This window comes from Branchiostoma floridae, chromosome 6 (genome assembly GCF_000003815.2).
Source record: "Branchiostoma floridae strain S238N-H82 chromosome 6, Bfl_VNyyK, whole genome shotgun sequence".
In the NCBI taxonomy this organism is placed as follows: domain Eukaryota; kingdom Metazoa; phylum Chordata; class Leptocardii; order Amphioxiformes; family Branchiostomatidae; genus Branchiostoma; species Branchiostoma floridae.
The window spans coordinates 5,889,619-5,915,578 of record NC_049984.1 but is presented as its reverse complement, the minus strand read 5'-3'; the positions used below and the strand labels follow the sequence as shown (position 1 = coordinate 5,915,578).

The 25,960-nt window shown below is 39.9% G+C and overlaps 3 protein-coding genes across 8 annotated transcripts in view; 2 read left to right on the top strand and 1 right to left on the bottom strand.

Moving 5' to 3' along the window:
• The window catches only part of LOC118417541 (multifunctional protein ADE2-like), a 6,102-nt gene extending 4,701 nt beyond the window's left edge, over window positions 1–1,401 (top strand). The window contains exons 7-8 of the mRNA XM_035823128.1: window positions 7–122; window positions 650–1,401. Of these exons, the coding sequence (XP_035679021.1) occupies window positions 7–122; window positions 650–813 (280 nt within the window). The 3' untranslated portion in view covers window positions 814–1,401. The remainder of the gene's footprint in view (window positions 1–6; window positions 123–649) is intronic.
• A 712-nt stretch (window positions 1,402–2,113) lies between these two features.
• On the bottom strand, window positions 2,114–18,148 carry LOC118417117 (casein kinase II subunit alpha). 6 transcript variants are annotated; one of them, XM_035822517.1, is made up of 15 exons: window positions 17,973–18,148; window positions 17,490–17,741; window positions 16,232–16,343; window positions 15,716–15,817; window positions 15,215–15,265; window positions 14,722–14,772; window positions 14,171–14,230; window positions 13,587–13,670; window positions 13,121–13,246; window positions 10,228–10,329; window positions 9,510–9,610; window positions 8,069–8,217; window positions 7,331–7,417; window positions 5,333–5,470; window positions 2,114–4,019 (listed from the first exon to the last, which is right to left on the bottom strand). In XM_035822517.1, the coding sequence occupies exons 2-14, from the start codon at window positions 17,582–17,584 to the stop codon at window positions 5,337–5,339; spliced, it is 1,254 nt and encodes a 417-aa protein (XP_035678410.1). In that variant the 5' UTR covers window positions 17,585–17,741; window positions 17,973–18,148; the 3' UTR covers window positions 2,114–4,019; window positions 5,333–5,336. The 6 variants fall into 6 exon arrangements, with proteins under 6 accessions (XP_035678410.1, XP_035678411.1, XP_035678415.1 ...); XM_035822518.1 differs by having other exon boundaries at window positions 13,136–13,246; window positions 17,490–18,057; XM_035822522.1 differs by lacking the exon at window positions 5,333–5,470 and having other exon boundaries at window positions 17,490–18,057.
• A 241-nt stretch (window positions 18,149–18,389) lies between these two features.
• On the top strand, window positions 18,390–25,593 carry LOC118417118 (coiled-coil domain-containing protein 113-like). The gene is made up of 9 exons (XM_035822524.1): window positions 18,390–18,606; window positions 20,076–20,234; window positions 20,783–20,936; window positions 21,402–21,557; window positions 21,966–22,046; window positions 22,664–22,819; window positions 23,491–23,598; window positions 24,094–24,249; window positions 24,675–25,593. The coding sequence occupies exons 1-9, from the start codon at window positions 18,497–18,499 to the stop codon at window positions 24,771–24,773; spliced, it is 1,179 nt and encodes a 392-aa protein (XP_035678417.1). The 5' UTR covers window positions 18,390–18,496; the 3' UTR covers window positions 24,774–25,593.
• The last annotated feature ends 367 nt before the right edge of the window (window positions 25,594–25,960 follow it).

The following is a 25,960-nucleotide window of genomic DNA, read 5'->3' as shown; positions in this document are numbered from 1 at the left end:
CCGCAGTAACGGGCTGGGACCGGTCCTGTCCGGTAACACGTCCTACCCCGTCATCAACTGCCCCCCTGTGAAGGCCGACTGGGGAGCCCAGGATATCTGGTCGTCTCTCAGGCTGCCGTCAGGTCAGAACATATTCCCCAAACTTTTTATGTGAGAGAGACCAATATTTTCTCTGATGCAGTTCACTGCAAAAGCTATCTACCAGTACAGATATTCAAATACAATTCAATCTCTACACCTGGATAAAATCTGACATTTATTTACAGACATTTCGATTGACATCATTCAGCGACACTAGAACGAACTGGCAGAAATGTTGACTGAAGAATTGTGATGGAGGTCACTCGATATGTCCCGAAGTCAACCTCCATTGTTACCCTATTGTAGATAATGAATTTGAATATTGTTTATCTGAATGTCTCATCTTCATAAATGTAGGTAAAACCCATGATGACACTGCCTTCTGGTGCAGGACATGATATGACACTTTTCATGAATAGTCACCTATTCTAGGCCCGTCTAATGAATCCTTTTGACAAGCCATACCGTTAACCGCAATTCTGTCAAACAGTTAACAAGGATAGTTAAACAATTGCTCATTTGTAAAGGTAGGTTTCCCAAAGTGACCTTGTATCTGTGCTGTTCCTAGGTCTCGGCTGTTCGACCGTGCTGTCCCCCGACGCGGCTGTCCTGGCGGCTGCCCAGATCCTCTCGCTGTCCGACCACATGATCTGGTCCCGCCTGCGCTGCAAGCAGCTGTACACCTACCTCGGGCTCAAGGACTCCGACAAGGAAGTCCGCAAGGACAAGTAAAATCCAAGTCCTCAACTGTGCATTACAATGCAATGCAATGCAGACTTTATTATTAGACGCTAGTTTTCCAGTAGATTCCTGTGTGGTAGAGTGTAGGGTGTCACTTTGCTTTCCATGCATATATTTGCTTTACTGTATATGCATAAATTTGGCTTTAAGTCTTTATGAGAAAATGCAGTAACCAGCTTTGGAGCTTAAAGCATTTGCTTGTATCTTTCAGTGGCAATGAGAAACTTGTTTTCCAGTAAATGCATAAATCTGGCTTCAAGCCTTCGTTTATGCAGTAAAGGTTGTATCTTTCAGCAGTTAAAAGTTGTTTTTCCAAAGTGATAGCTTTTGGTAGCGTGCTTGTGCTTTCTTTGGTTTGCTACATGATGATCTGGCTTCAACTAAGTTCAAGTCTAAGAAATTGAAGTAGCTAGCTTTTCAACTGTCTAGAATCATGTTTCCAATATTAGACATGATGCCATGTACTTGCCTGGTATTTGAACCTTGGAGCTGACCGGAAGTATTGAATACAAGTTTATTACGTTTATGTACCAGTTTGTCATGGGTCATGTATGATATTCAAATAAATGTCTGCAGCCCGAGCCTTTTTGCACTACTGTTGTTTTACTTGATAGACAGCAAAATAGTTCACAATGTTATTATCTTCAAAGTAGAAGCGTTCTCTGGTATCCTTTGAGAGGCCAGACCACTCCTTGTCAAACAGTTACAGAACTTTATTTAAGGTTATGTACGGTATGCTGAACTGTCTACATACACCTTGAACATTTGGTAAAAAAAACATCTCCAAGCAAATTTACTGGTGGCACAAGGCAGTATCAAAAGCAGTGTCTAATAAGCACCTGGTGGCTAATGAACACTGCTTGGCCAGCATCTTGTACTGTCTGATCGACTCTATAATGTCACTAAATTAATATGATAACCATTTTCCTCTGGTTGGCGTGGGGATTTTTCCAGTAAGCACCAGTTTCTGTCAGCCTGTCTTTTTAGCTTTTTGCCAAAAGGTTTCTTCTATAGAAAGGTTCATATAAAATCATAAAATGTAGCTTGCTTTGGCTGGTGAATACTTTCCATTCTATGGTATGGCCTTCCAAAATCTATTTTCTCCATATCTGCACATGGAGACTAAACCCAGTAACTACAGAAAAAAAAGTGGAATTCTTTAGCTTAAGAGTTATCAGAGTACAGTCTGTACTTTTTTTTTTCCATGTATAACTTTGAACAAATTCTCGTAACCCCCTGACCAAATCTCCCAATACATTCAGACAAGCAAATAGTTAACACCAACAGGGTCTGCTGTACATGTCTTTCGACTTTTAATTTCTTCTTGCACTGAATACAAGGAACTTAACGTACATGTAATAATAATGAGAAAACATCCCACCATGCAGGACTTGCAGTTGTGACTTGGTTCTGGTTGACACAAACCTTATAATACATTACAAACAGTAAGTGTAGTGGAGAAATTCATTGGAGAACAAAAAACACAGAAGAAGGCAACCATCTCTTCAAGTCATCTTGCGTCCTTTCGAACAAATGCAAAATCAGCTATAGCTCAGGCATTGGCAATTGGTTTTCTCAAGCTGATTTAGAAGTCAGATGTTTTAGAAACTTGACAGAATTATTTTTGTATGGGCATGCCATGTCGTTTTTAACTTCGAAGTCTAGAATCAGAAAACCCGACTGCCTTTACTGTATGCTTCAGTTGGGCACAAGAAACTCAAAGAAAAGTCATTAAGAATTTTGGACATCAACCTGCACAACGTAGTGTCCAAAAGGCTGAAATCTGAACTTTATGCATAGTTGGACAACAGCAAAGCACTGCATTGGAACAGTAGATAACTTTGGTGGAGCCTGGTACTTTTCCGTACTTCTATCCCCGATTAAAAAAAAAAAAAACTGAACATGTTCAAGAACTTTAACAGTTTCCCTCATTATTTGGGCCTGCAAATTGAGCAGAAAATTCACAACGACCATGAAGCAAGTTTCTGAGTGTATGTTACAGCCAAGGTAGCAACTACAACTATCCACAGCCGTGTTGTGGACCAGCATATCAGTAAAAGACCATCTGTGATCGGAAACACCGGAGCGTAGGTTACAGCCAGCCAGATGAGGTACAACAAAAAGTAGAAGAAATAATCACCCATCATAGAATCTACACATTAATGATAATACAAAACAATAACAAAAGGATGATACAATAGTAACACAAATGCTATGCATATACCAAATTAGGGCAGACAACACAAAACTCATTTCTACTGCATCTATTAGCGAAGCAAAGCTTGCATTGTACTTTCATGCACGACAAACTGGACCAAAAAAACAACTTCTCTGTCATGCATGTCACACTCCATTTCTTACCATCCCAAGATACTTGGATCAATATTTTTCACTCTCTCATCTTTCTGGTAGTACAAGAGTACACCATTTATTCCAACTCAAATACATCTATGTAATCTCTGACATTGAAAGGATCAACATGAAGGAAAAGAGGTCTGAATTATTTTTTTTTAAGCCTGGCAAAGCTACATGCCACCTAAACCTCTCCTCACCTAACACAAAAGCAAACAGTTACATTCTGTGCCTACCCAAGAACGCAGACAAGACACGTGCTGCAAGGCTTGCTAACCCAGAGATAGGGTCAGATCTTCTCATAAACATAGGAGTATACAGAATCGTTAATTCGGCTAGAAGTCTATGACGCGGGTTTCTGGTATCAATATTGTTTATCCCAGCCGTATACAGGTTACTCCTGTAGCACATTTATGTACAGAAACCTCTAGGGCTAGTTCCCACGACAGTCGTATCAATTTTTTTCTCGTGACTTGAACTTCCGACTGTTTCATGATACACGTAGGCAACACAGAAAAGTCGCCTTTTTTTTTTGTAACAAGCAAGGTAGAACTGCAAGCATTGAATGGGTTGAAATTTTGTTTTGTTTTGTTTTTTTCCTCTGGCATGCGGCTGTCTCATCTAAAAAGTGACGTGTTTTGTCCTCGTGAAGTTCTCTTCTCTCTCCGTATTGTGTGCACCAAACCAGCTGTAACCGAACAGATCCTCCAGCATGGAAAATATTATTCCATGTCTCAACAACAACAACTTGTCGGGAGCAGACATCGCAGTAGAAAAGCATCGACAGAGGGTCGGTTAGGTTACCAATCTCACTCCTGGATGGGTCAGCTTAGCATACTTGCTTTCTGCAATGACAAGAAAAACAGGGAGAACATTGGTTATTTGACAGTGGCAACATTTCAACATTTAAGTCTTAAAAGAATTCGTAGTACTTTTGTTAAGTCCAATTGTCTACAGTTGTATCTTTAACATTGTGTTTAAGACACTTCCTGAATTGTTACAGGCTCTGTATGACAACTGAATGATTAAATACACAATAAGAATATCAAAAATAAAACCTTAAACAACAGAGAACTGGTGTTTTACAGCGAGTAACGACTAAAATCGTTACATGTGATCTGTCATGCAATGTTTTGGTCATTCAAATGGATACATAATCCATATCTGCAAATAAGTTTCACACAATTTAAGGGTGTCATGTGGCAGCAAGTTTGAACTGGTTATGTTTGGGCAGCATTGTGCTGACAGTTAGGCCATGGCATCATTCTGATTCAGACATAAATGCTGATGTCCAAAAAGATCTCAAAAAGTTACTGAGAAATTCCCTTGCTTGTTAGTTAAATGCAATCTCGGCTGTGAGATGTTACTAAATGAAACAAACGGAGATAATACAACAACAGACAGCTGGGTACAAAGAGAGGGTAAAATCTACTCTCTTTGCAACCGCATGTCTGTTATTTTTCCCTTTGGTAGCTTGGACCTACAGGGTAACCAAGTCCTTTTGCTGTGATAAAAACTCTGATCAATAAGAACTGTTGTGTTAGATTTTCCCACACATGAGCTGTACAAGAAAAACAGATGCTTAGATTGGATGATATCTGAACCTTCTTTTAGCATCAAAGTATGTGTATTAAGGCAACATAACCTACAACTTCTTATAAGTATGGTAGATGTTCTAACATCCACTAAAATACTTTTATCTGTGTTGACAAACCTGCCAGAAGCTGAGGGATTAGAGATCTGTGGAAACACTTTAAACATGTTACTTTCAAAAGAAATTATTCAAACTGTTTAATTATCAATATTCAGGTTTAGATTTTGCAAAACAACTGAAGGGAAAACAAAATATACGATTATATGATTGTAAGAAAAAAAGTTTTGTTTATTAGAAGAAAGGGGGTTATTGGGATTGGAAGAGGATTCAAACTGATCCGATTATTAGAACCCAACACCTTTCATAGACAGATTCAAGGAACCCAACAGCAGCCAAATCAACAATCGGGAACAGAACAGAAACATGGAAAGTAAAATTGTATTTTTCGAGTTACGACCGAAAGCGTCGACATGCAGACTAGGTGTGAATAAATTTGATCGAGGTGTATAAAGCTAAGTGGGATGATGGAGAGAGTGGCTGAGGAGGGGGGAGGGGTTGCAGCACCTGTCTATGGTTGGGTGGGTGTTGGGGACGTGACAACAGGGGGCACAGAGTTGCTCATCGGCGCGGATGAAATCACGGGGGAGCCCGGAATCAGCATGGAGTTGGTGGCAGCAACGCCTTGGTATGACGAGTTGCCTCCTGCAGTACAAGAAGTACTGTAGTTTAGAAGCAAGTAGGCTTCCCAGTTAGGGCTGTGTACCTAAATTCCCGGACCTGTACCGTACCTATCAAATTGTTTAGGTACAGGTCCGGACCTAAACATTTGTGTACATTTGTGTACCTGTACCTAAACAAACTAAATCACTATTGAACACCACTTTTTGAGACAAAAGATAAATAAATTCCAAATCAAAGACGACAATTGTGCAGTTGAGAATTAAGAAAACTTTGCTTTGAGTTTCAAATATCTAAATCCTCAAACAAAGATGACAATTTCTCACTAAAAAAGACAGCTGACTACATTTATAACAGAGAATTGATCAAACTTGTTTAGGTACATAGGTACAGGTAAAGGTCCAGACCTGTACCTAAACCCATGTACCCGTACCTACAATTTCAATTTCTTTAGGTACACAGCTCTATTCCCAATGGTTAACATGTACCAGGGCTCGAAATACTCATCTCTGCATACCTGGCACTGGAGCAGGCAACTTTCAAAACTACAGTGAGACCACTGCTAAAATCTTGTCTATGTGGACAGGTGGTCACTGAAGACAGGATTCTTCCTGCTCATGTCAACACAGGGCTATGTCCAGCTTGAATGTTTTTTCCATCCTACTCCTTGTCTGGGAGCCCATGCTGCTAGTTTTGGTTGTCAAATCTGTCATTTTAAGCTGATGAAAATATATTTTCAAGAATTCCGTGACGCTAAGATCAGATTTTTGCGGCAGATGGGGAAAATCTTTTTTTTTTCCTAGCAAGGAAATTTCCATCCTGGGAAGGACAGAAGGATACTGGAGACAGCCCAGTGTCAATAGGAAAAATAATCGAAGGGACCTCCAAAAAGTGGTCACATTGGACAGGTGGTCCCTATGAACAGGTTGTCACTTTTACAGGTTTGACTGGAAATTTTACATCACCGCACGTTTTCTTTATTGTCACGGACACTAACACTATTCCTGTTGCAGGTAGACATCAGAAATATCTGTACAGCTCTACGTTTCACCTGCACATGCAGGTTGTATTTCGAGCCCTGCATCCATAGAGCCTAGGCTTCTCCAACTACAAGTACAGAACAACTCGGGACGCCTACATTATTCTAGAGGCATGACCGCCTAATAATCAACAAAGCCTACTAGAGGCATTAAATGATTTGCACTACGTGTACTAGGTACAGGACTACAACACACTATTTCTTAGGCCTTTTTGAACTGCTTTGTGGTGACATCAACAAAATAAACCAGTCATTATCATCTGCACTACGTAGAAGCAACTTTTCAAACGTTTGCCAAATGTTCAGCCTTCCTTGGTCCCTATCGTAAAAGTTGGTTGTTACAGTGATCCAGTAGACTATATCTTCCACAGAAAAAAAAGAGTAACATACATATAAATAAGGGCATTTCTACAACAGACAAAAAATAAAACCATGGTAAAAAGCTTGAAACTTGATTTTTTCATTTTTTCCATTTCAATAGAATAATACCCATTTTATTTCAGTCTATGGGACTTGCGAATCTTGACCTTTGATTGGTTTATTGCCTTCAGGCCTACAGAAGTGTGGAGTGTTTGATTTTGTTTTGTGATGATTTGCAAAAATTGACATCTTCGAAGTTTACCACAAAAATACATTATGACAGTGAGATCCCCCCAAAAAATATATATTTACCTGCCAGGAATTACTGTACCTTCCTGGCATGGATACAAAGACTGCCGTACTTATCTTATTTCATGACCATACACCTATGTTAGTTGTTATATAAAATCATGATGCAAGATCAGTTACGGTACAGTCCGATGAGTTAACAAAGTCTGGCTTCTATGACATGTGACTGAACGTACCTGGCACCATCTGTGAGGCGTTTGGAGTGGGGGAGCTGACAGCCAGGCTGGACGATTGCATTCGACCCTGCTCCTTCACAACTGGGTCTGGTAAAACATGTGAACAAACAAACATACAAGAAGTGCTTACATGAACTTTTCTGGGCGGACATCACACTGAGGGTATCTGTGATTTACTATGAATAGTTCCTAAATCAATGGGAATTGAGGTTCTTTTGGCCTAAGCAAAAACAAAGTGAAGTGTTTCTGAAAAAGTTTGGGTTGGAAGGTGGTGATTTGCTTTTTTTTAAATCATATTCTTTTTTTTAGCTTTTTAGCAGTCAAACATTAGCATTTCAGCAATGTAAAACTGAAACTACAGATTTTCAAATCAACTGTTCAAAGCCTAAACTGTTAAGTTGCTTCTCTCTATGGCTTCACAACTACATGACTAAACTTTCTCCTAACATCTGGCAGCAGCACACTCACAGAAGTATGGGGATGCTCAGTGTTCTAGAAATGTGAAACTCAAACTACAGATTCTTAACTCAACTGTCCAAAGCCTAAACTGTTAAGTTGCTTCTTTCTATAGCTTCACATCTACATGACCAAACATGGGGGTGGTCAGGCTAAGATACACCTAAAGTCATAGTCTGCCTGACAACCAAGGGGATGTAGGAGACAATTATACCTGTCCTGCACTGCAGGTTAGTACAATTTCTAATTTTTGCTAAGATCTGGCAGCAGCAGCACACTCACAGAAGTATGGATGCTCCATGGCCTCCCGTGCCGTTAATCTCTCCTGGTGGTCGTAGCGCAGCAGTTTGTCCAGGAAGTCCAGAGCCTCCGGGCTCACCAGGTGCTGGTTCTCACTGTGCACAAACCTCTCCCACCGCTTTTTAGAATGTCTGTTGGGAGAAAAAAAATTATACACTCAAGAAAAACATGACGTCTTAGGGACACGGAAATTGGTGGCAAAGCTTTTTGCATTCAATCAGTGTGCACAAACCTCCCGAATCGCTTTTTAGAATGTCTGTTTGGAGAAGAAGATTCAAGATTCAAAATGGCGTTTATTGAAAAATCACAGTGTCATGCACTGAATTACACCCAATTTACAGAAGTTAAAGTAATCACATTTAACAAAATTGCAAGTACCACATCCGATGTTACAAATTATCTAATTACAATAAATTACACAGTTATACAAAATCTAAACTTGGATACCATTAGTATCAGGGTTCTCCCCAGAGAGTGGAATAAGGGAGGCCCTCCACTATACTCTCAGCCAGCTCCACTATACTATTTTTCAAATTTAGCGTGTTTCTTCCCAATTTTCTTTGTTAGTTTTGCTAAGATTAATGACAATTCACAGATTTTTGTACCAAGTGGCATCACTTTTCCTGAGTCAGCATTGTCTGAAAAAACTTGTGAATGAGCAATGATCAAAACAATAGTAGTTTTGCCACTTCACAACAAAGGAATCACAACAGTATATTATACTTGTAGTATTTGACACCCTCTGTCATTGCAAAATGAACCCATTTTCATGAAAGTGCAGCGCGTTGGTTTGGGTTATTTTTGCCAGCCCCTCCACTATACTAAAAACTTCTGGGGAGAACCCTGAGTATATATAAAATAAAAACAGGACATTCGCCGGAGAGCAGTGGTGACTTAACAATATATAGTAATACATACATAGTACATAATAGCAGTCTCAAGTACTCCTCTCAACAACAGAAATGACCAACTCAAGATTAACGTGGAAAATGACAGGACAGTTGAAAATTTGGTAAGCTTATTTCTGTGTTATGCCAAAGTTTTAGCTCCGTACCATATACCAAGACAAACAAAAACAAAAAACAAAGAAGAAGCTTTGCGCTAGAGATAAATATGTTCTCGTATACGAATAGCTTTTCTCTACCTGTAGAAAATTTGTTTTTTAAAAGACGACAAGAAAATTAAATTGTTGTACATTGTGGAATACCTTAAGTACCTTACTTTTCCCTTTGTGTTTGAAATTACAGTTCAGTTTTTCTTCAGAATGACTTCTACCAAATCAGATCAAGTTTCAAGCGAAGGACACTGACTAAGTTGTTGTAAAATGCGAAAGGAATTACTTGTACAGAATACTACAGATGTGACTATCCTATGAAAAATGTCTTGTTACATCCTTATTCAATAAAAAAAAGTGAAAACGTACCTTCCAAGTATGTCATTGAACCTTGGATCTAAGTCTATCTGATACTTGTCCAGATACTTGTATAGATCTTCTGTTCCAAGAACTTTGGCAATGCGGACCAACTGAAAAACACAATAAAGAGTCAGGTCAGTACAGTAAACTACATACATCTTTCTCAAAATAATCATCACCTTGCATGCTTCCTGTAAACTGAAATATTTGTTGTTGTTTTTTTGTAAACTCTCACAATGAACTGTAATTAAGGAGTGTCTATTACAACCATGTTTGCAATCAGAGGGTCATAATCAGTCATACTCTGCCTCTAATGAGACATTCCGATGACGCGCATGAACCTTTCATCACTTTGTAAAAGGGGCAAAATTATGAACATCAATATTATACATTATAATTTCAAGTTCAACAACATCTGTGTTGCAATACCAGCACATAGATCCACAGTATTTAAAGTGCCCTGTCTTACTCCGAATGTTTCAACCTCGATTTTCAAACATAAATGTCTCCCTCCCACTTCCTACCGCAAAGTCCAAGAATAAGCAAAATCTCACTCAACATGTAGAAGGACATGTACTGTAAATCATGAAACTTGCCATAATTTTATATTCAAGAGCATGAACCCTTTCTACAGTTTTAAGGCCCACCTCAAAGTCACAGCAAACTCTTGATTTTCACCTTTCCAAGAAATCTAAGTGCCCCAATTTGAATGAATTAACAACAGTACCTGATCGTAGTTGTCATGTCCATGGAAGAAAGGCTCCTTCCGGAATATCATACTGGCCAGCATACATCCTAGACTCCACATGTCCAATGAGTAGTCGTATTGCTGTCAAGAAAAAAAAATACATCAACGCTCTGATGCAGCCACTTTGTACTCCTAATTTTCATACAGATTTAACTAAGATCACCAGTACACACTAGCATCGTCATCATATTAAACCCTATCCTACATTTCTGTCCATTAATATTTGAGAAAGAAAAACATTAACGCTCTGATGCTGGCTTCAAACAAGTCTCCTTGTAATTTTGTATGCCTAATTTTCATACAACTTGAACTCACCAGTAGACACTACCGTCATTAATTTTCATACAACTTGAACTCACCAGTAGACACTACCCTCATTATCACAGGCATCTAGCCTACATTTCTATCCCAGGGTTGGACAAGTTTTCTAAAATTCACTTGTCCTATCGGGCAAGCACATAAAAAATTTACTTGCCCGGACCAACTTTTCACTTGCCCAAAATTCAAATGTCACTGTTATATGCATTTTCACTTCCAGCAATGGAATTCTTATTATTGCCTCTATTTTTCTATGCTTGATGTCATGACTGTAAAAGTAACAAGCACATCAAAATCATACTCAATGGAATAATCTTACTTGCCCGATCGGGCAAGTGGGGTAGGTCATGCACTTGCCCGAACAGCACTTTCACTTGCCCTGGACAATAGGGCTAGTGGACTTGTCCAACCCTGTATCCATTAATATTTATAAGTAAGATGCCAAATACGTCACAGTTACTTTTCATAAACACATCACAAACATGTTTGCTTCATAGCTTTTAATCTAATTTCTCAATTGACACTGGCTACTCATCATGACTAATAGTGTTTACATGGAGCCACAAATTTCTCTGAAAACTGCCTGCAAGCAAAATCCTGCTGCACTCAGATGGCTCAATATTTAGGCTTATTGAATTGGCCTACATTTTTTTGATTGGTCCGCATTTCAATGACATTAACTCTTCTGAAACATGTTATCTTGCCATGCCATCTAAGCCAATGTAAACTGTCCACAAGTATAAGCTTAACCAGACCACCTTGCCGCCACCATTTTAATCCTCTAAATGTTACTTTTTAAGTGAAACTACAATGTCCAAAGATAATCACAGTGCAGTCATCTCCCAGTATCTAACACTATCTAGCCTCTACCAGAATAACGCTAGCTATTGAAAGAATATTTGTTGGTGTTTGGGCAACATTTGCCTACTAAGTCAAGGTGGTTTATTACCACTTTTGTGACTAATTCTCTTGGACAGTTATTAAGTTTATTTTTGCCGAATTCTACTGTCCATCCCCGTAGGAAACCCTGATGGAGGTTACACTATAAGTTCCCTACAAAAGTCTCTTGCTCTTCGTGGAGTGGCCTTTTTTCACTACACAGCAGCGAAGCTCTGCAGATTACAAAGATCGTCTTACATACCCTATCACAACTTCTAAATCTACCCGTGAACTCCCGTGAGTTTCTAACACTACAAGTGGCTACAGCAGTACAAGTCTTGGGGTCTGTGGAATGGCCTTTCTTCCACTACACGGCAGTGAGCAGCAGAAGCTCTGCACATGACAAGGATCGTCTTACATACCCTGTCACAACTTCTAAATCAACCTGCTATCTCCCTTGTGCTTCTAACACTACAAGTGGCTATAGCAGTACATGTCTTGCTGTTTGTGGAGTGGCCTTTCTTCCACTACACGGCAGTGAGCAGCAGAAGCTCTGCATATGACAAGGATTGTCCTGTCACAACTTCTAAATCAACCTGCCAACTCCAGTGGGTTTCTAACACTACAAGTGGCTACAGCAGTACAAGTCTTGCTGTCTGTGGAGTGGCCTTTCTTCCACTACACGGCAGTGAGCAGCAGAAGCTCTGCATATGACAAGGATCATCTTACTTACCCTGTCACAACTTCTAAATCTACCCGTCAACTCCCGTGAGTTTCTTACACAAGTGTCTATAGCAGTACAAGTCTTGTTGTTTGTGGAGTGGCCTTTCTTCCACTACACGGCAGTGAGCAGCAGAAGCTCTGCAGATGACAAGGATCGTCTTACATACCGTCACAACTTCTAAATCTACCCGTCAACTCCCGTGAGTTTCTAACACTACAAGTGGCTACAGCAGTACAGGTCTTGCTGTTTGTGGAGTGGCCTTTCTCCCACTACACGGCAGTGAGCAGCAGAAGCTCTGCATATGACAAAGATTGTCTTACATACCCTGTCACAACTTCTACATCATCCTGCTATCTCCCGTGAGTTTCTACACTACGAGTGGCTACAGCAGTACAGGACTTGCTGTCTGTGGAGTGGCCTTTCTTCCACTACACGGCAGTGAGCAGCAGAAGCTCTGCATATGACAAAGATTGTCTTACATACCCTGTCACAACTTCTAAATCAACCTGCTATCTCCCGTGAGTTTCTAACACTACAAGTGGCTACAGCAGTACAAGTCTTGTTGTCTGTGGAGAGGCCTTTCTTCCACTACACGGCAGTGAGCAGCAGAAGCTCTGCAGATGACAAGGATCATCTTACTTACCCTGTCACAACTTCTAAATCTACCCGTCAACTCCCGTGAGTTTCTTACACAAGTGTCTATAGCAGTACAAGTCTTGTTGTCTGTGAAGTGGCCTTTCTTCCACTACAAGGCAGTGAGTAGCAGAAGCTCTGCAGATGACAAGGATCGTCCTGTCACAACTTCTAAATCAACCTGCTATCTCCCGTGAGTTTCTAACACTACAAGTGGCTACAGCAGTACAGGTCTTGCTATCTGTGGAGTGGCCTTTCTTCCACTACACGGCAGTGAGCAGCAGAAGCTCTGCATATGACAAGGATCGTCTTACATACCCTGTCACAACTCACCTGGTAGTCCACCAGCAGCTCGGGGCCCTTGAAGTAGCGAGAGGCGACTCTCACGTTGTACTCCTGTCCCGGGTGGTAGAACTCAGCCAGACCCCAGTCAATCAGCCGCAGCTAAAGGGTAGAAAATTTGCATCTTTATTTGTTCCCATCATTAGTGAGTATCTGTAGGCATAGCACCTTGGTCTCTTATCTTAATTATACGCTGCGTGACCTTTTATACTTTAAGGGTGGTCAAATAATAAAAACATACATTTCTCTTTTGTTATGTAGTACAATTTCATCCGTTAAGTGTTAGTTAAAATACCTTAGAAAAAATTAAAATCATGTGCCTTCCTACATCTTAAGTTTCACATAAACTACAGATGATACAATTAGATGGACACTAGATGATTAATTCCAGAATCTCATCTTGACGGTAATCTTCACAAAACAAAACAGATGTCATCCTCACCTTTCTGTTTTCGTGATCTATCATGACATTGTGAGGTTTGACATCTCTGTGCATGATCCCCATGCTGTGACAGTAGTCCAGGGCCTGAAATATTAAACATGTATGGATAAGCAATCTCTATTCTCTAACAGTTATATCTTCCACTAGCAATGACAGAGAGGACAGACACACTATGTATAGTGTTCACAGGTTCACTGTACCAGGGAAATTTCTCAAGCTCTTTTCAACAAAAACAATGGGCACATTGATCATGGACTGCAACCCTTTCCAGGAACATAATGTGAGCGCCAACAGTTGGGATTCGAGTGCTTTAGATCTAGATTCTAGATCTAGATCCAACAGGGTCACAAACCAGTGTATGCAACAAACTATAAACTAACGAAAGCACTGGGCAACAGAATATCTAGTTACATGATAGCCTTCATTGCCTAGGGTGCTACAAAGTATTTGGGTCATGTTTACATCTGTGGGACGATACAGGTCTCTCACATGTTTCCCAAATGTTGCCTGAGTCAATTACACGTTGCCATGAATCATTTGACAGGATGTAACACTCAAAAGTATTTTGCTGTTCATTATCTTACCTTCAGGAGCTCATACAAGTAGTATCTGATGTCGTAGTCGGTTAATGTTTGGTATAATTGCTGTGAAAAAAATGGAAGAGAACCCGATTACTATTTATACTTGAATGCATATATCAAAAGTAAATCTAAAATTAAGTCTGTAAATGTTTCTCATAATTCGAGTGTTGCTGTGTATCATATATATCTTATATCTTATGTGTATGTATGTATATATCTTTTTTTCAATCGTCATTGGCAAATTCTATGGGTATATATAATTCTTTGTTTGCTTGGTTGTGACACAAAGGCCACAGATATTGCACAAAGCGATTTGGCATTAATGATTTAAAATCGAATCACCAGGTGCATCTTTTCTTTACCCTTTGACATGATGACAACTTGACGTGTGCTTGATTGACTACTCTAGGATACAGAACTAAATGCTGACTCTCTTTAAAATCTGTGTTATTTACATACTAAATATTAATGGAGGACTAGAGAATAAAAAAACTTTGTATCTTGAAATTTTTCAGAGCGTGCAAAGAGTCTGCATGAAAGTAGGAAATACTTACCCTAAAGTCTGTGTTATTAACATACTCAAATATTAATGCTGGCGTTCTCGACTAGAACAAAGAAAACAAAGGCAACAGTCAATATGATGTACTTCAATATAGGGATAGATGCATCAACAACAAAATCTGCAATGCAAGGCCACAAATGCAATGGTGTGGTCAAAAGATAACAAAATCATCAACAGGATATAAAATTGAAATCACAGTAGAGTGTTACAACCGGAGGACTACAAGCACATTAGCAAACATACAACACAACATATCAGAACAATCCAAACAGAAAGATAATCTATGACAATTGTAACTTCTGAATCAAAAACAGCTGTACTATAAGCCCTTTCACAAAAGGAATTATACGTAATATGTCAAACAGACTCAAAGGGTAAGGCCCCGAAATTGTAAACAGTCCTTGTCTGGACCATTGTTTCGATTTTTATAACAATGTCCAGACGGATTTTGTTTTCAATTCCTGTCGCCGCACATGCGTTCTAACCTCTGTAAAAAGGCTTATTGCAGACACTACCGAAAGAAACTTGCGTGGGATCTGTAAGAAACAACCACCACACAGAGAAGGGGTCACACACACTGGAACATAAAAATTTCCCTTAAGGTGGACATGCTTCAAACATATAACTTATTGTGCAGCACATCTCAATAGTAAGTCATGTGGAAGTCACAAGGGCCCTGTAGGCAACAGGTCATATTCCTTACAGGGCTGGGATTTATGTTGGGAAAGTATGCTGCTATCTGTAGGGCTCTCCCTTAGGGAAAATGGAACGAAGGCACTGCACCAAAAATCTCTGCACCACCCTGTCAATTTTCAAAATTTTGCTTTTACAAATGAAAATTGCAGCTCTGAAATTCCAAGTTTTTCCTACCCAGAGCTATAGCAACACCTTGCTCTAATTTCCATGGGAGCCCTGTAACCCAAGCAATGAGGAAAGCCCTTTGAAGAAAGGTTAACAATATTATAAGACGCAAAGTAGGTACGCACCACTGGGTCTTTAACTACAGCTAGCAGGGTAATGATGTTTGTTCCTCCTCGGAGATTCTCCAGGATTTTGATTTCCCTCTTGATCTTCTTTTTCTTCACTGGCTGCAGGAAACAAAGGTGAAAGAAACGTTCTAAAAATGCTAAGGGAATTGCACCGCCTGTCCTGCATTCACACATCAACATAACATGTTAGTTTTCATGGTTAGTTTTCATTTCACTTCTTACAATTATTGTTAGAAACATTTCATATGAAACTTGCAGTGGGTAACAATAACACAAGGTTAAAATTTTCCATCCAGATCACCTACATGTATCTGTAATGTTACTAACCAAAGCTTTGCTTGACATGCTGTTATTTTGAACAATGTCCAATACTAGGCAATAGATTTCTTCCGTAAAATCTGTTCTCTGTCTTGGCTTGGTTTATAATATGATAAAATCATAACTCATTGAACTTAATTGTGTCTGTAGCTACAGCAGTATCGTCAGTAGGAAGTATTAAAATAAGTGTCGTACCTTGAGGATTTTGATGACACACTTTTCATTGTTGGTTATGTTGATCCCCTCAAACACTTCACTGTACTTGCCTCTGCCCAGCTTGCGCACAATCTGGTAATCGTCCTGTTGTCTGAATACAAAAGGAAACTAACAGTTAATCCTTTGGCTAATGACCTGTATTACAGCACTTATGGCTTATGCTGATTCTTGTAAACTAGCAAACCTTCAAGTTTGCATACTACAGTTTGTGTAAATAACAATGCCTTAAACACTCATCTTTTGTCAAGCCATTTTTTCAGTTTTAAATAACAGGAACTATTCCTGATGGCTTAATAGTTCTGTACTGTCTTGCTTTTATCTTCTTAAGAAAATTGTAATCCATCTTTAAATGCTAAGGCCTATATAATAAAGACATGTTACAACACTTTTCACGAAGGACTGCATGGCAGCAGCTATACGACTTCTTTCTTAATCACGCTACCAATGAAATTGCCTAATTGAATTTTCGCCAGCTGTCATTTGCTGGTGATAATGTGATTATGTAGTACTAGATATGCAAGAAAGGCATACACTCAACAAAATACATGTACAATCATGTCACAATAATCATAAATCATGATGCTGAAACCCACAGAGGAGCAATCTTTAATCAAGATGCGTTATAAACTGTGATTCCCTAAGCTATAAACCAGCTCAACAAAGTTGTTTTGCTATTGCACGAAGAGACCTGCATTCACAATCTGGGCACTTGAACTCTGGCAGTGCCAAATTCTATTTTATATTCTGTGATTCATCCTAAAGCATGTGTCAGCAATACTAATTTACATCGCTAACATCATAGGAAAACTTGTACATTTGGACTACATTGGTATCAACTGAAGTAAAAAAAAATGTCATATTCAATCATGGTTATTGTTTGCAACGTATATCTAGTCACACACAAAAAAAACCGTTGTTCTTTGCCCATCTGTCACACGTGGGGAGGGGGGCAACATTATGACATCACTTCCTATAGTATAATGTCATTTTAAAAAGTCTAAAAAATGAAAATGATGCACGATGTAACATATAGAATATAAATATACAGATTACGTATTGTGTTAGACTGTACATCAGTTACGAACTGCTAAACATAGTGTCATGCGAAGAGGTGCACCTTGCCTTCGCTGTCCATGGTGCTAAAAGTTATCCTTTAGTATTCTAAGGTAAATCTAAACTTAATGGGCTATTTCTGTAGCTATTACTATGGATAATGATCTTTCAAAATATGTCTTACCCCCACTCAATGACATGAGACTCGTAGTCCCAGTACTCTCTCGGCCTGTGTGTGTTCACATCTGCGTAGACGCGCGCGCGACTCGGGACAGCCATATTGAATCGCGCCCTCAGCAGAACAAAATCAGCCACAGTTGTTGGCCTTTTTTGGTGTCCCAGTAACCACTTGCTCTTCAACCGCCCGCAACAGACTGACGCTCGAACTGCAAGACGAGATGACACCCAAATCTTGTCCTAGGGGAACCGACGAAACCTAAAAATGAAGGCAATTTCGGTCTGAACGCATGAACTATGCACATTCCTTGTTCTTTCTTGCTCGGTGCGGCGGATACAGGCTTGACTGCCGACACGATTTAGTCCCTCAGAAATTAACTTTTGTTGATCGCTACACACCACGGTTCGGTCGAACGTACACGTCAGTACATTTTCTAACCACCACGGTGTGTAAGGTCCCACAGGAAGTCGCAAAAGAAGAGATTTTTACCCTGAAACAGAGGTGCTTTACGATTAAACACCTCACAAAAGATGGCCGCCTTCGCGAGCCCGCCGCACCGTCGACCTCGCCTGAAGATTACCTAGCAATTCGCGACTATTGACATCCCCCTCTAGGCAACATTGATATAGATTTTATCTCGCGTGATTTTGCGAGGTTGGGAATGTTTGAGCTGTGGACCGTACTTTAATTTGATGGGTATATCTTGTTATGTATTGTTTATACAATTTACCTTTATAGCACAAAAAATGGAAAAATCATATTTTATATCTTATTAATAATATATATTTATTGTGTTATAAAGGATAAACTATGCAGATATTTGTTTTTATTCTTCTTTAATAAAGGTATAACAAAGTAGGTTCCCGTCAAACTTTGAAAATGGTTTCATCCTGAGCTCGGTCCCAGGGGTCCCAGCTCCCCATATGGAAAGCACACGGACGCCTCGGTACACTGGGGACGATCTTGCCGCCTAGCAACAGGAGCCAGACCTACAGAATCACATCTCAGCAATCATGGCGGACACTGAGAGTGTGACCACTCAGGACACAGAAACACAGCCGGATACCGACCCTCTCAGCGAACTGTCAGACGAAAGGCTCTACCAACTGGTAGAAGACACACTGTAAGTACTTTTCTAAGGTTTCCCTGCCACAGTCTCGCTTCCTGGATCGATATATTAGGTCCCAAAAAGAGTTAACTATGTCTATGGTCATGTTCCTCTCCTTGTTTTGACCAAGGGGTTTTGAAACAACTTCTCAACTCACTGGAAGTTGTGTCAAAGCTCCTTGCTAGCACACATAACCTGGCATCTAGAAAAGACTGGATACCAGGTTATATACATCGTATTTATGTTTAACATGCTGCTACCCCCAATTGTCAGAGATATGTGAGTGGAGAAGTTGTGTAATTACATTGTTAGAATGGATATCAACATTTAAATAGACAGTAGAAAATTTACTCACACACAGACACACTCATATTTCATATATTACTAGTACATGAATGTATGATAAGATGATGGGGATGTTACTTTTAGAGTTAATGAATACTGTAGCTGGCTGTGACCATAGTCACCATACCAATACGCGGATGATAACTTATGAAGACACCATTATTATGTAAAAAGAACATAGTATGAACAACTATCAAGACGACGATCAATGATTAGTACACATGTATAATGGCCGGTATGCCTAAACACCGCAAACGAGCGCAAACGACCGCAAACGGGTCTATTATGCAGTATCCACGGGACAATGGCCTTGTTTGACACTCTAAATACACTGTCTGTACACTGTCTGTGCGATATTTAATAAAAACACGGCACATTATAAGTATTTACCCGTTTTTTTATAGTTATTCCGCTTGTTTCAAGTTCGAAAGGATTTCTGGCCGCCATCTTGGATCATCCGTGTTACGGGGTCTGGATGGAGAAATTGCACTTAGGCACTATCTTTTGAGTCGAAAGGGAATGAGATTATCTTCAAAATTAGGGAGATGAAGAGCGATAGCTCTGATGACGTAGCCGCGGTTTTTGACATTTTTTAGCTAGGGTTATGGGTTGCGAGACCGAGCGCGAAGCGCGAGTGTCGAGTGTCGGCATGCCCGACTCCAGCCCCCCCGTGAAAGCGAGTGTTAGCCGTACGCGTAGACGAGTGATGGGCACTGGAATCCTGCCGCCGTGGATTTTTGACATTTTTTAGCTGTCAAAAGCGCCTGCGCCAAGCCATGAAGGTACTTTCTAAGACCCCTAATGCGGATGATCCAACGGATGGCGGCCAGAAATCCCTTCGAACTTGAAACAAGCGGAATAACTAAACAAAACTGGTAAAAACTTATATATAATTTGCCGTGTTTTTTAATCTATCATTGCATAGACAGTGTATCTAGAGCGTCAAACAAGGCCATTGTCTCATGAATACTGCATAATAGACCCGTTTGCGCTAGTTTGCGCTCATTTGCGGTGTTTAGGCAGACCCGTATAATGGAGGTCATATGATGTATTTCACTTATTGAATGACAGTAAGTTACTTGGAGCAGGAACCTCTGCAAATAATAATGTTATAAACACTGTGTACTTTTCCTTTCCAGACAATCCAACGATGTACTAAACACAGAAACGGAGATGTTTGAGAAGTTCCTGAAGAGGGTGGAGCCGAAAGACGGCGGCCACTCTAGCCTGGGGTCCACCAGCACACCTGTCACAGCCACGCCCAGTGCCTCCATGCAGGACCTCCGCACTGTCGGCAGGTGAGGAGGCCGGGTGTTTTTATCTGAATCTCATCCCATGCAGTTATCTACATTCAGTAACTTGTTCTCTTCTTGTCCAGGTTAGAGATAACTACTAGGCTGCATTGGGTACCATCAAATTGGTTAGCACTAGGTCTTGGAGTAAGCCTCAACAGAAAACTTATTATTATGGCACCCAGGCAAAATTGCCACACTGTTACTATACACATCAATGGTGATGGATAAGTGCTAGTACCGGAAAATCTAAGCAGGGATAAAATGCAGACCACCAGAGCTGGCCAGAACACATGCTATAGCTTAGATCCCATCTTGTATATCTATGGGCAGTAACATTCATAATAAATCATGTGTCCAGAAATGACACGAAGTGACATGAAGTTACTTTAACTTAGCGTCAGCAGTTGGGACAAGACAGCAAGTTTGATATTCTTAATTGTTTGCATATCACCAATAACAATAATGTAGGGTAAAAAATCAATCATGAGAACCATGGTACCCTCTATTACACTGACCCATCTAAGCATCAAGTCCCTTTTCCCTGTCAATAGGAGAAGATCCAAGTCCAAGAGCGGGACCATCGAGCGGCTGCTGAAGTTGTCAGCGGAACAGAAATGTGACATCGCACAGAGAGAGCTGGAGGAGCTCAGGGAGGACATCGACAAGTTTAAAGAAGAGTCAGAGAAAATCCTGGACAATCATAAGGTCAGTTTCGTCATTGTTTCATTCAGTTTGTTATGCATTTTTTTCTGGCTTTGATTGCACATTACATTTGTTTTTTCTGGCTTGGATTTCACATTTCATTTGGTAGACATGTAGTTTTTAGTCAGTCTTTGATATGTAGTTGACTCTTTGCATCACTTCACTTGTATCATATTCAAACTCTACTTTTTCATTGTACTTTAAACTAAGTTGAAGCAAAAACGAAGTCCTGCATCATACCTTACTCACATTGGGCAGCAAGTTTCCATTCCAAATTCCTCCATCTTGAGGGATTATTAAATGTCTTACATAACATATAGGGTTCAATATTGTGACTCCATTTATTTTGTTTTCCTTCCACAATAGCCACGATGAACAACTGTGTTATATACTTATACTAAGTATACCCCTGGTTAAAACTTTTGTTAAATGTAAGTTGACAATGTTTCTGATGAACTTCTCCACCAGGCACACATAGAGGAGTCTGACACCCGACTGTCGGAGATCAGGAAGTCCTCCTATGAGTTTGAGAGGGACATACTGAAGGGCGGGGTCAACCCCAGAACAGGGAAGGTTGTCGGAGAGAGAGCCACCAGATATTTTGACGACAGAATAAGAGCTAAGGTAAGATAAACATGTTGAACAGTATTGTTCTCTTCGTCTTTAACTTTAAACTGTATGGTCAAGTTCCTTGGTTTAACGTCTACTACAGTAATGTAAATCTGACAGGTATCCACCAGAAAAATTTTAAAGGGCGTCTCCAAGGCAATGTTACCCAGTATAATGCACTCCTGTGTATCTACATTGTAAACTGTGCTTAGGGGGTGCCACACTTTTTTATATGTATGAAACCCACTGTTTTTCAGAGTTGTAAATATAAGTAACCCAGTGGATAAATGTTGATGGAGGTTGATAGTTGATTATGGCAAAGTTTTGCGATGATTATTAATCATGCAATTTATGTGATGGTAATGGCAATGATATATACATATATATATTGTTAACAAGTGTTGTGTCATGTTTCCTCTCCAGGACACGTTGATAGAAAAGCTGCGCCTCAAGAATTCTTCCCTAAAAGTACAGAAGAGAAAGCTGCAGCTCCAATTAAAACAGGTATGTCGTGCCAAGTCAGTAACTAGTATACACAACACTGCAAAAGTCAACCATTTGTTTTTCTAAACAGAGGAACAAGGGCACTGCCCCCAACTTCTATCATGTGCCCTGGCTCTAACCAAGGACCATTGAGAGCAGATTTTGACAAAAGTGAACAATTCAGATTGACCACTACTGATCCTGCTAAGAAGGCTAATGTCTTTGGTCCTAGCAGACCACAGTTTTAATGTAGCCTGTGTTTACACAATCTCTCGCTGGCTGGGGTTAATGACCCCCCCTCTCCTAGGTGGCAGCAACTTTAGGGCTGGCCGCTAGGAGTGCAATTTTGTCAGGCTAAGTTTAAACATAACTTGTATCACTATACTTTCGCTATCAAAAGCATTTGAATACCCCATTTCCCATCAAATTTTCTAAAACCTGGCACCATCAAGATTAACTCCACCCCAGTCCAATAGGAGTGACTTTACTAATCTGCTTACTACTCAACCTTTTCCTTATATGCCTTCGTTTTCCTTCAGCTATCAGCTATAATAGACAGAAAAAGACGGCATATAAGAAAAAGGTCACGATTTTCCCTGCATGGAGAGTATGACTTAATGGATTTCCTTCCCTGACAGAAAGAGGAGATGGGAGAGGTCCTGCATGAGGTGGACTTCCAGCAGCTGAAGATCGAGAATGCCCAGTACCTGGAGCGCATCGACGAGCGGAACCAGGACCTGCTCAGGCTCAAGCTCATGGCAGGCAACACCATGCAGGTCCTCAACTCTTATAAGGTCAGATTCTTTATTTGTTTGTTTGTTTTCAGCTTTGTTTTCTGTGTAGCCTCCTTTGCAGACTTTCAGAGCGGATGTGTTCATTTTTGGGTGGGGGAGTGTTGCTGGTTTGTGATTTTCAACATGGGCTAAGGGTTCTCTATGCTAGGGAAGGGAGTTGGTTGGGAGAGGGAGTTTTGCCACCCCCATCGAGAACCATAGCCCATGTAAAAAATCGCAAATAAGCACTCCCCCCAAAAGATAAATACTACCACTCTGAAAGTCTGCAAAGTGCAAAGGAGGCTACTTCCTGTGTATGTTTTTTTATGCATTGTACTGATTAGATTTGAGCTGGTGTAGTGTGAATTTATTATTTTAGAGGGACTTTTAATTTTGTGGTTTGAGAGGGGAAAGGTTTTTGCAGTGTTGAAGTTTGTGGTTGAAACTGTTCAGTAACAGCAATAATACCCAGTACATTAGAATTGCATATTTGCAAAGTCATGATGAATTTACAGTGGAGAGGTTACCATGGCAAATATTTTAAGTTTTACAGTATCGTGGGTAAGAATATCTATTGAATTTTGTCCAGAGATTTTGCTGTGAAACAGACAACTGAAGTAACTCTTCTTGTATCACTGACATTTCAACGATATGATGATGATGACTGACATTTCTGACAATCTTTCTCCCAGAAAAAGCTGAACACGCTGACAGCGGAGTCGGAGAGGCTGAAGTCAGAGATCACATCCCGACAGGACATGCTGACCAGGATCGACGCCGAGACTAACTCTGTGGAGGAGGTAGGCTGGAGAGTACTATGTTATAATTTATCATAGGAAGCTCGAACTATACTACAGATTGATCCCATAGCCCTGCCAACCTCTTCAAAACAATGCAAAATGAAAACATATAAGTGCAAAATTTGATTTACTTAAAATCACGTAGTAAAGTCAAAGGTCAAACTCCAAATTGCCATGGCGTCATTGATTGAACTGGTAATTTTGATGAACAGTCAGGGTTGGTCTAGTTTGTTGAACAATTGACAAGAACTACTGTAATGGTAATTGTACACTTACATTAGCCTCTTTACCCTATCATCATCTTTCAGACTTTTGTCTCTTCCAATCTGCTCAAACAGCAGAGGTTGTATTTTGCAATGATTGTCGTAGCAAAGCATTCCCTTTGATTCTAAACTGTCGCTCTTGCAGGATTTAAGGGAAATTATCCAACCATTAAAAGCCTATGTTAAGTTTCAAGCATGTAAGACCCTACATTTCTTTATTACTTCCCTATAGGAGAGGTCAAAGGCAGAAAAGGAAAACAAGAAGTACCGTACCCAGCTGGCTGACTACCGTGTGCCAGACGTCCTGGACTATGTACAAGACAAGGCTGATCTCTATGAACTACAGAAGACTGTCAAGAGTTGGGAGAGGAAGGTGGAAATTGCTGAGGTAAGCTCTTAAAATCTACTATTCATTACTGGATATTAACCCTGGTTTTACGCTTTCAGTTTTTGCTACTCATCATAGCAAACTTGTCATGTGTCATGTGTAACAATCATTGTTTCAAGAACATACTCAAATAGTGAATACCTTCTCTCACCTCCTACCATGAAATGAAGTTCCTGTGAACTTAAATCAATTTACAGTGTCTTTGATCCTAAAAAGGAAAATCTATATGTACAAATTGCTAAGAGGGTTTTGTTTGTGTGTCCAGTGCATCAAGGCCAAACTTGAACGGTCTTTTCTGCCATCCTTCAAAATTAATTTAAGTTCAATCTGAGAGCCTTGTCAAATTGAAATATCTGCCAAGAATCCCCTTATACATTGTGTCAATAAAGTTTGATATAATACCATGTATGTCATCATGGTTGCAGATGGCCCTGAAGACCCATAAGAAGACGTGGTACCAGATGCAGATGGCTAGTCAGCACATCAGCCCCTGGAAGCAGCCGCTGGAGGCACAGTATCAGTAGTTAGGTTCTGTATCATACAACAGTTTTCCTATGTATACAACTTTGTTTCTGTACTGACGGCTGGCTTCTTTGCACTGATGAAGAGTTGCAGCTGCTGAAGTTCTTGGTAGAGAAAAAATAAGGTTGCGTTACTTGCATACCTAAGTATTGATTTAATAACCAGATGAAATTATTTACTGAGTTCTGTATAATAGTTTGGTGAACAACTTGTGGTACTGGGGAATTCAGATGCACTTATTTTTGCATTATTTATAGTGTTTATCATGTCTGATAACACGACCACATAATTGTGCCTTTGTGTAAATACCATGAAGGAAGACTCATATAGAATGAAGTGCACAATAAGCAGATTTATTAAAAGCGAGGCTTGAAAGCATCTCTTGGTTGAAAGATATTTGGTTGAACAGAAAGGCTAGTACCAGCTGTAAATATTCCTTGATGTAAATGATTGCCTTCCAATATAGTCGCCTCCTTGTCAACAGGAGAGTAAGTCTACCCAAAACCTGGTTTCTGATCACCGAGCTTCGCCACAAACTACCAACAAACACTTGTGCAGATTGGGTAGTGATTCTCTTATACTTGTAAATAGGTACACTGCATACCGTCATTTGTCTTGTGCACACCTTGTCATCACAAATAGAAATAAGTAGAATTCAGACCTACCTAATGATTGTATATTTGTTGAGTTTCTGAATTTCAAGTACATTATTTCATGACAATCAGCCATTCAAAAGTTCATCTATCAAACAAACTGTGTCAAAACTGATGTTCCATGGCTAGGTCATGTATCTTTAACTTATAAAATGAATGAGCAGAAAAGTGGTCCTTATCTTATCTTTACACCATCCATTCTAAGTTGTACACTCTAAGTGTCTCTACCAAAGACATTGCCAACACACACAAATTCATTGTACAAGTATTTTGCATCCAAAAGCCTGCAGCATTAGTTGTCCAATCATGTACTGCTATATTAACATGCATTGGCATAATACCGGTCATAAGCCTTATACCGGTCGATTAAAAATAGTGGAACTTAAAGAGATCTACACATGCAACAATAGTTATTTCTGAGGTATACACACTTCAGACATCTAGGTGTCCAATACATAATTTACAAAGCATCGATAACAATGCATTCGAAGACAACAAGGCCAAAAGTTTTCAGGTCATTTTCGGGGCAGGCGAGC

Excerpts from the sequence above, each read along its gene's own strand:
- LOC118417117 (XM_035822517.1), bottom strand. The coding sequence starts at position 17,584 with ATGGCTGTCCCGAGTCGCGCGCGCGTCTACGCAGATGTGAACACACAC. Across the intron at positions 15,818-16,231 it reads GTGTCATCAAAATCCTCAAG|CCAGTGAAGAAAAAGAAGAT; the intron begins GTACGACACTTA and ends TGTTTCCTGCAG. Across the intron at positions 14,231-14,721 it reads TTAATAACACAGACTTTAGG|CAATTATACCAAACATTAAC; the intron begins GTAAGTATTTCC and ends TTTTTTTCACAG.
- LOC118417118 (XM_035822524.1), top strand. The coding sequence starts at position 18,497 with ATGGCGGACACTGAGAGTGTGACCACTCAGGACACAGAAACACAGCCG. Across the intron at positions 21,558-21,965 it reads ACGACAGAATAAGAGCTAAG|GACACGTTGATAGAAAAGCT; the intron begins GTAAGATAAACA and ends TTTCCTCTCCAG. Across the intron at positions 23,599-24,093 it reads AGACTAACTCTGTGGAGGAG|GAGAGGTCAAAGGCAGAAAA; the intron begins GTAGGCTGGAGA and ends ACTTCCCTATAG.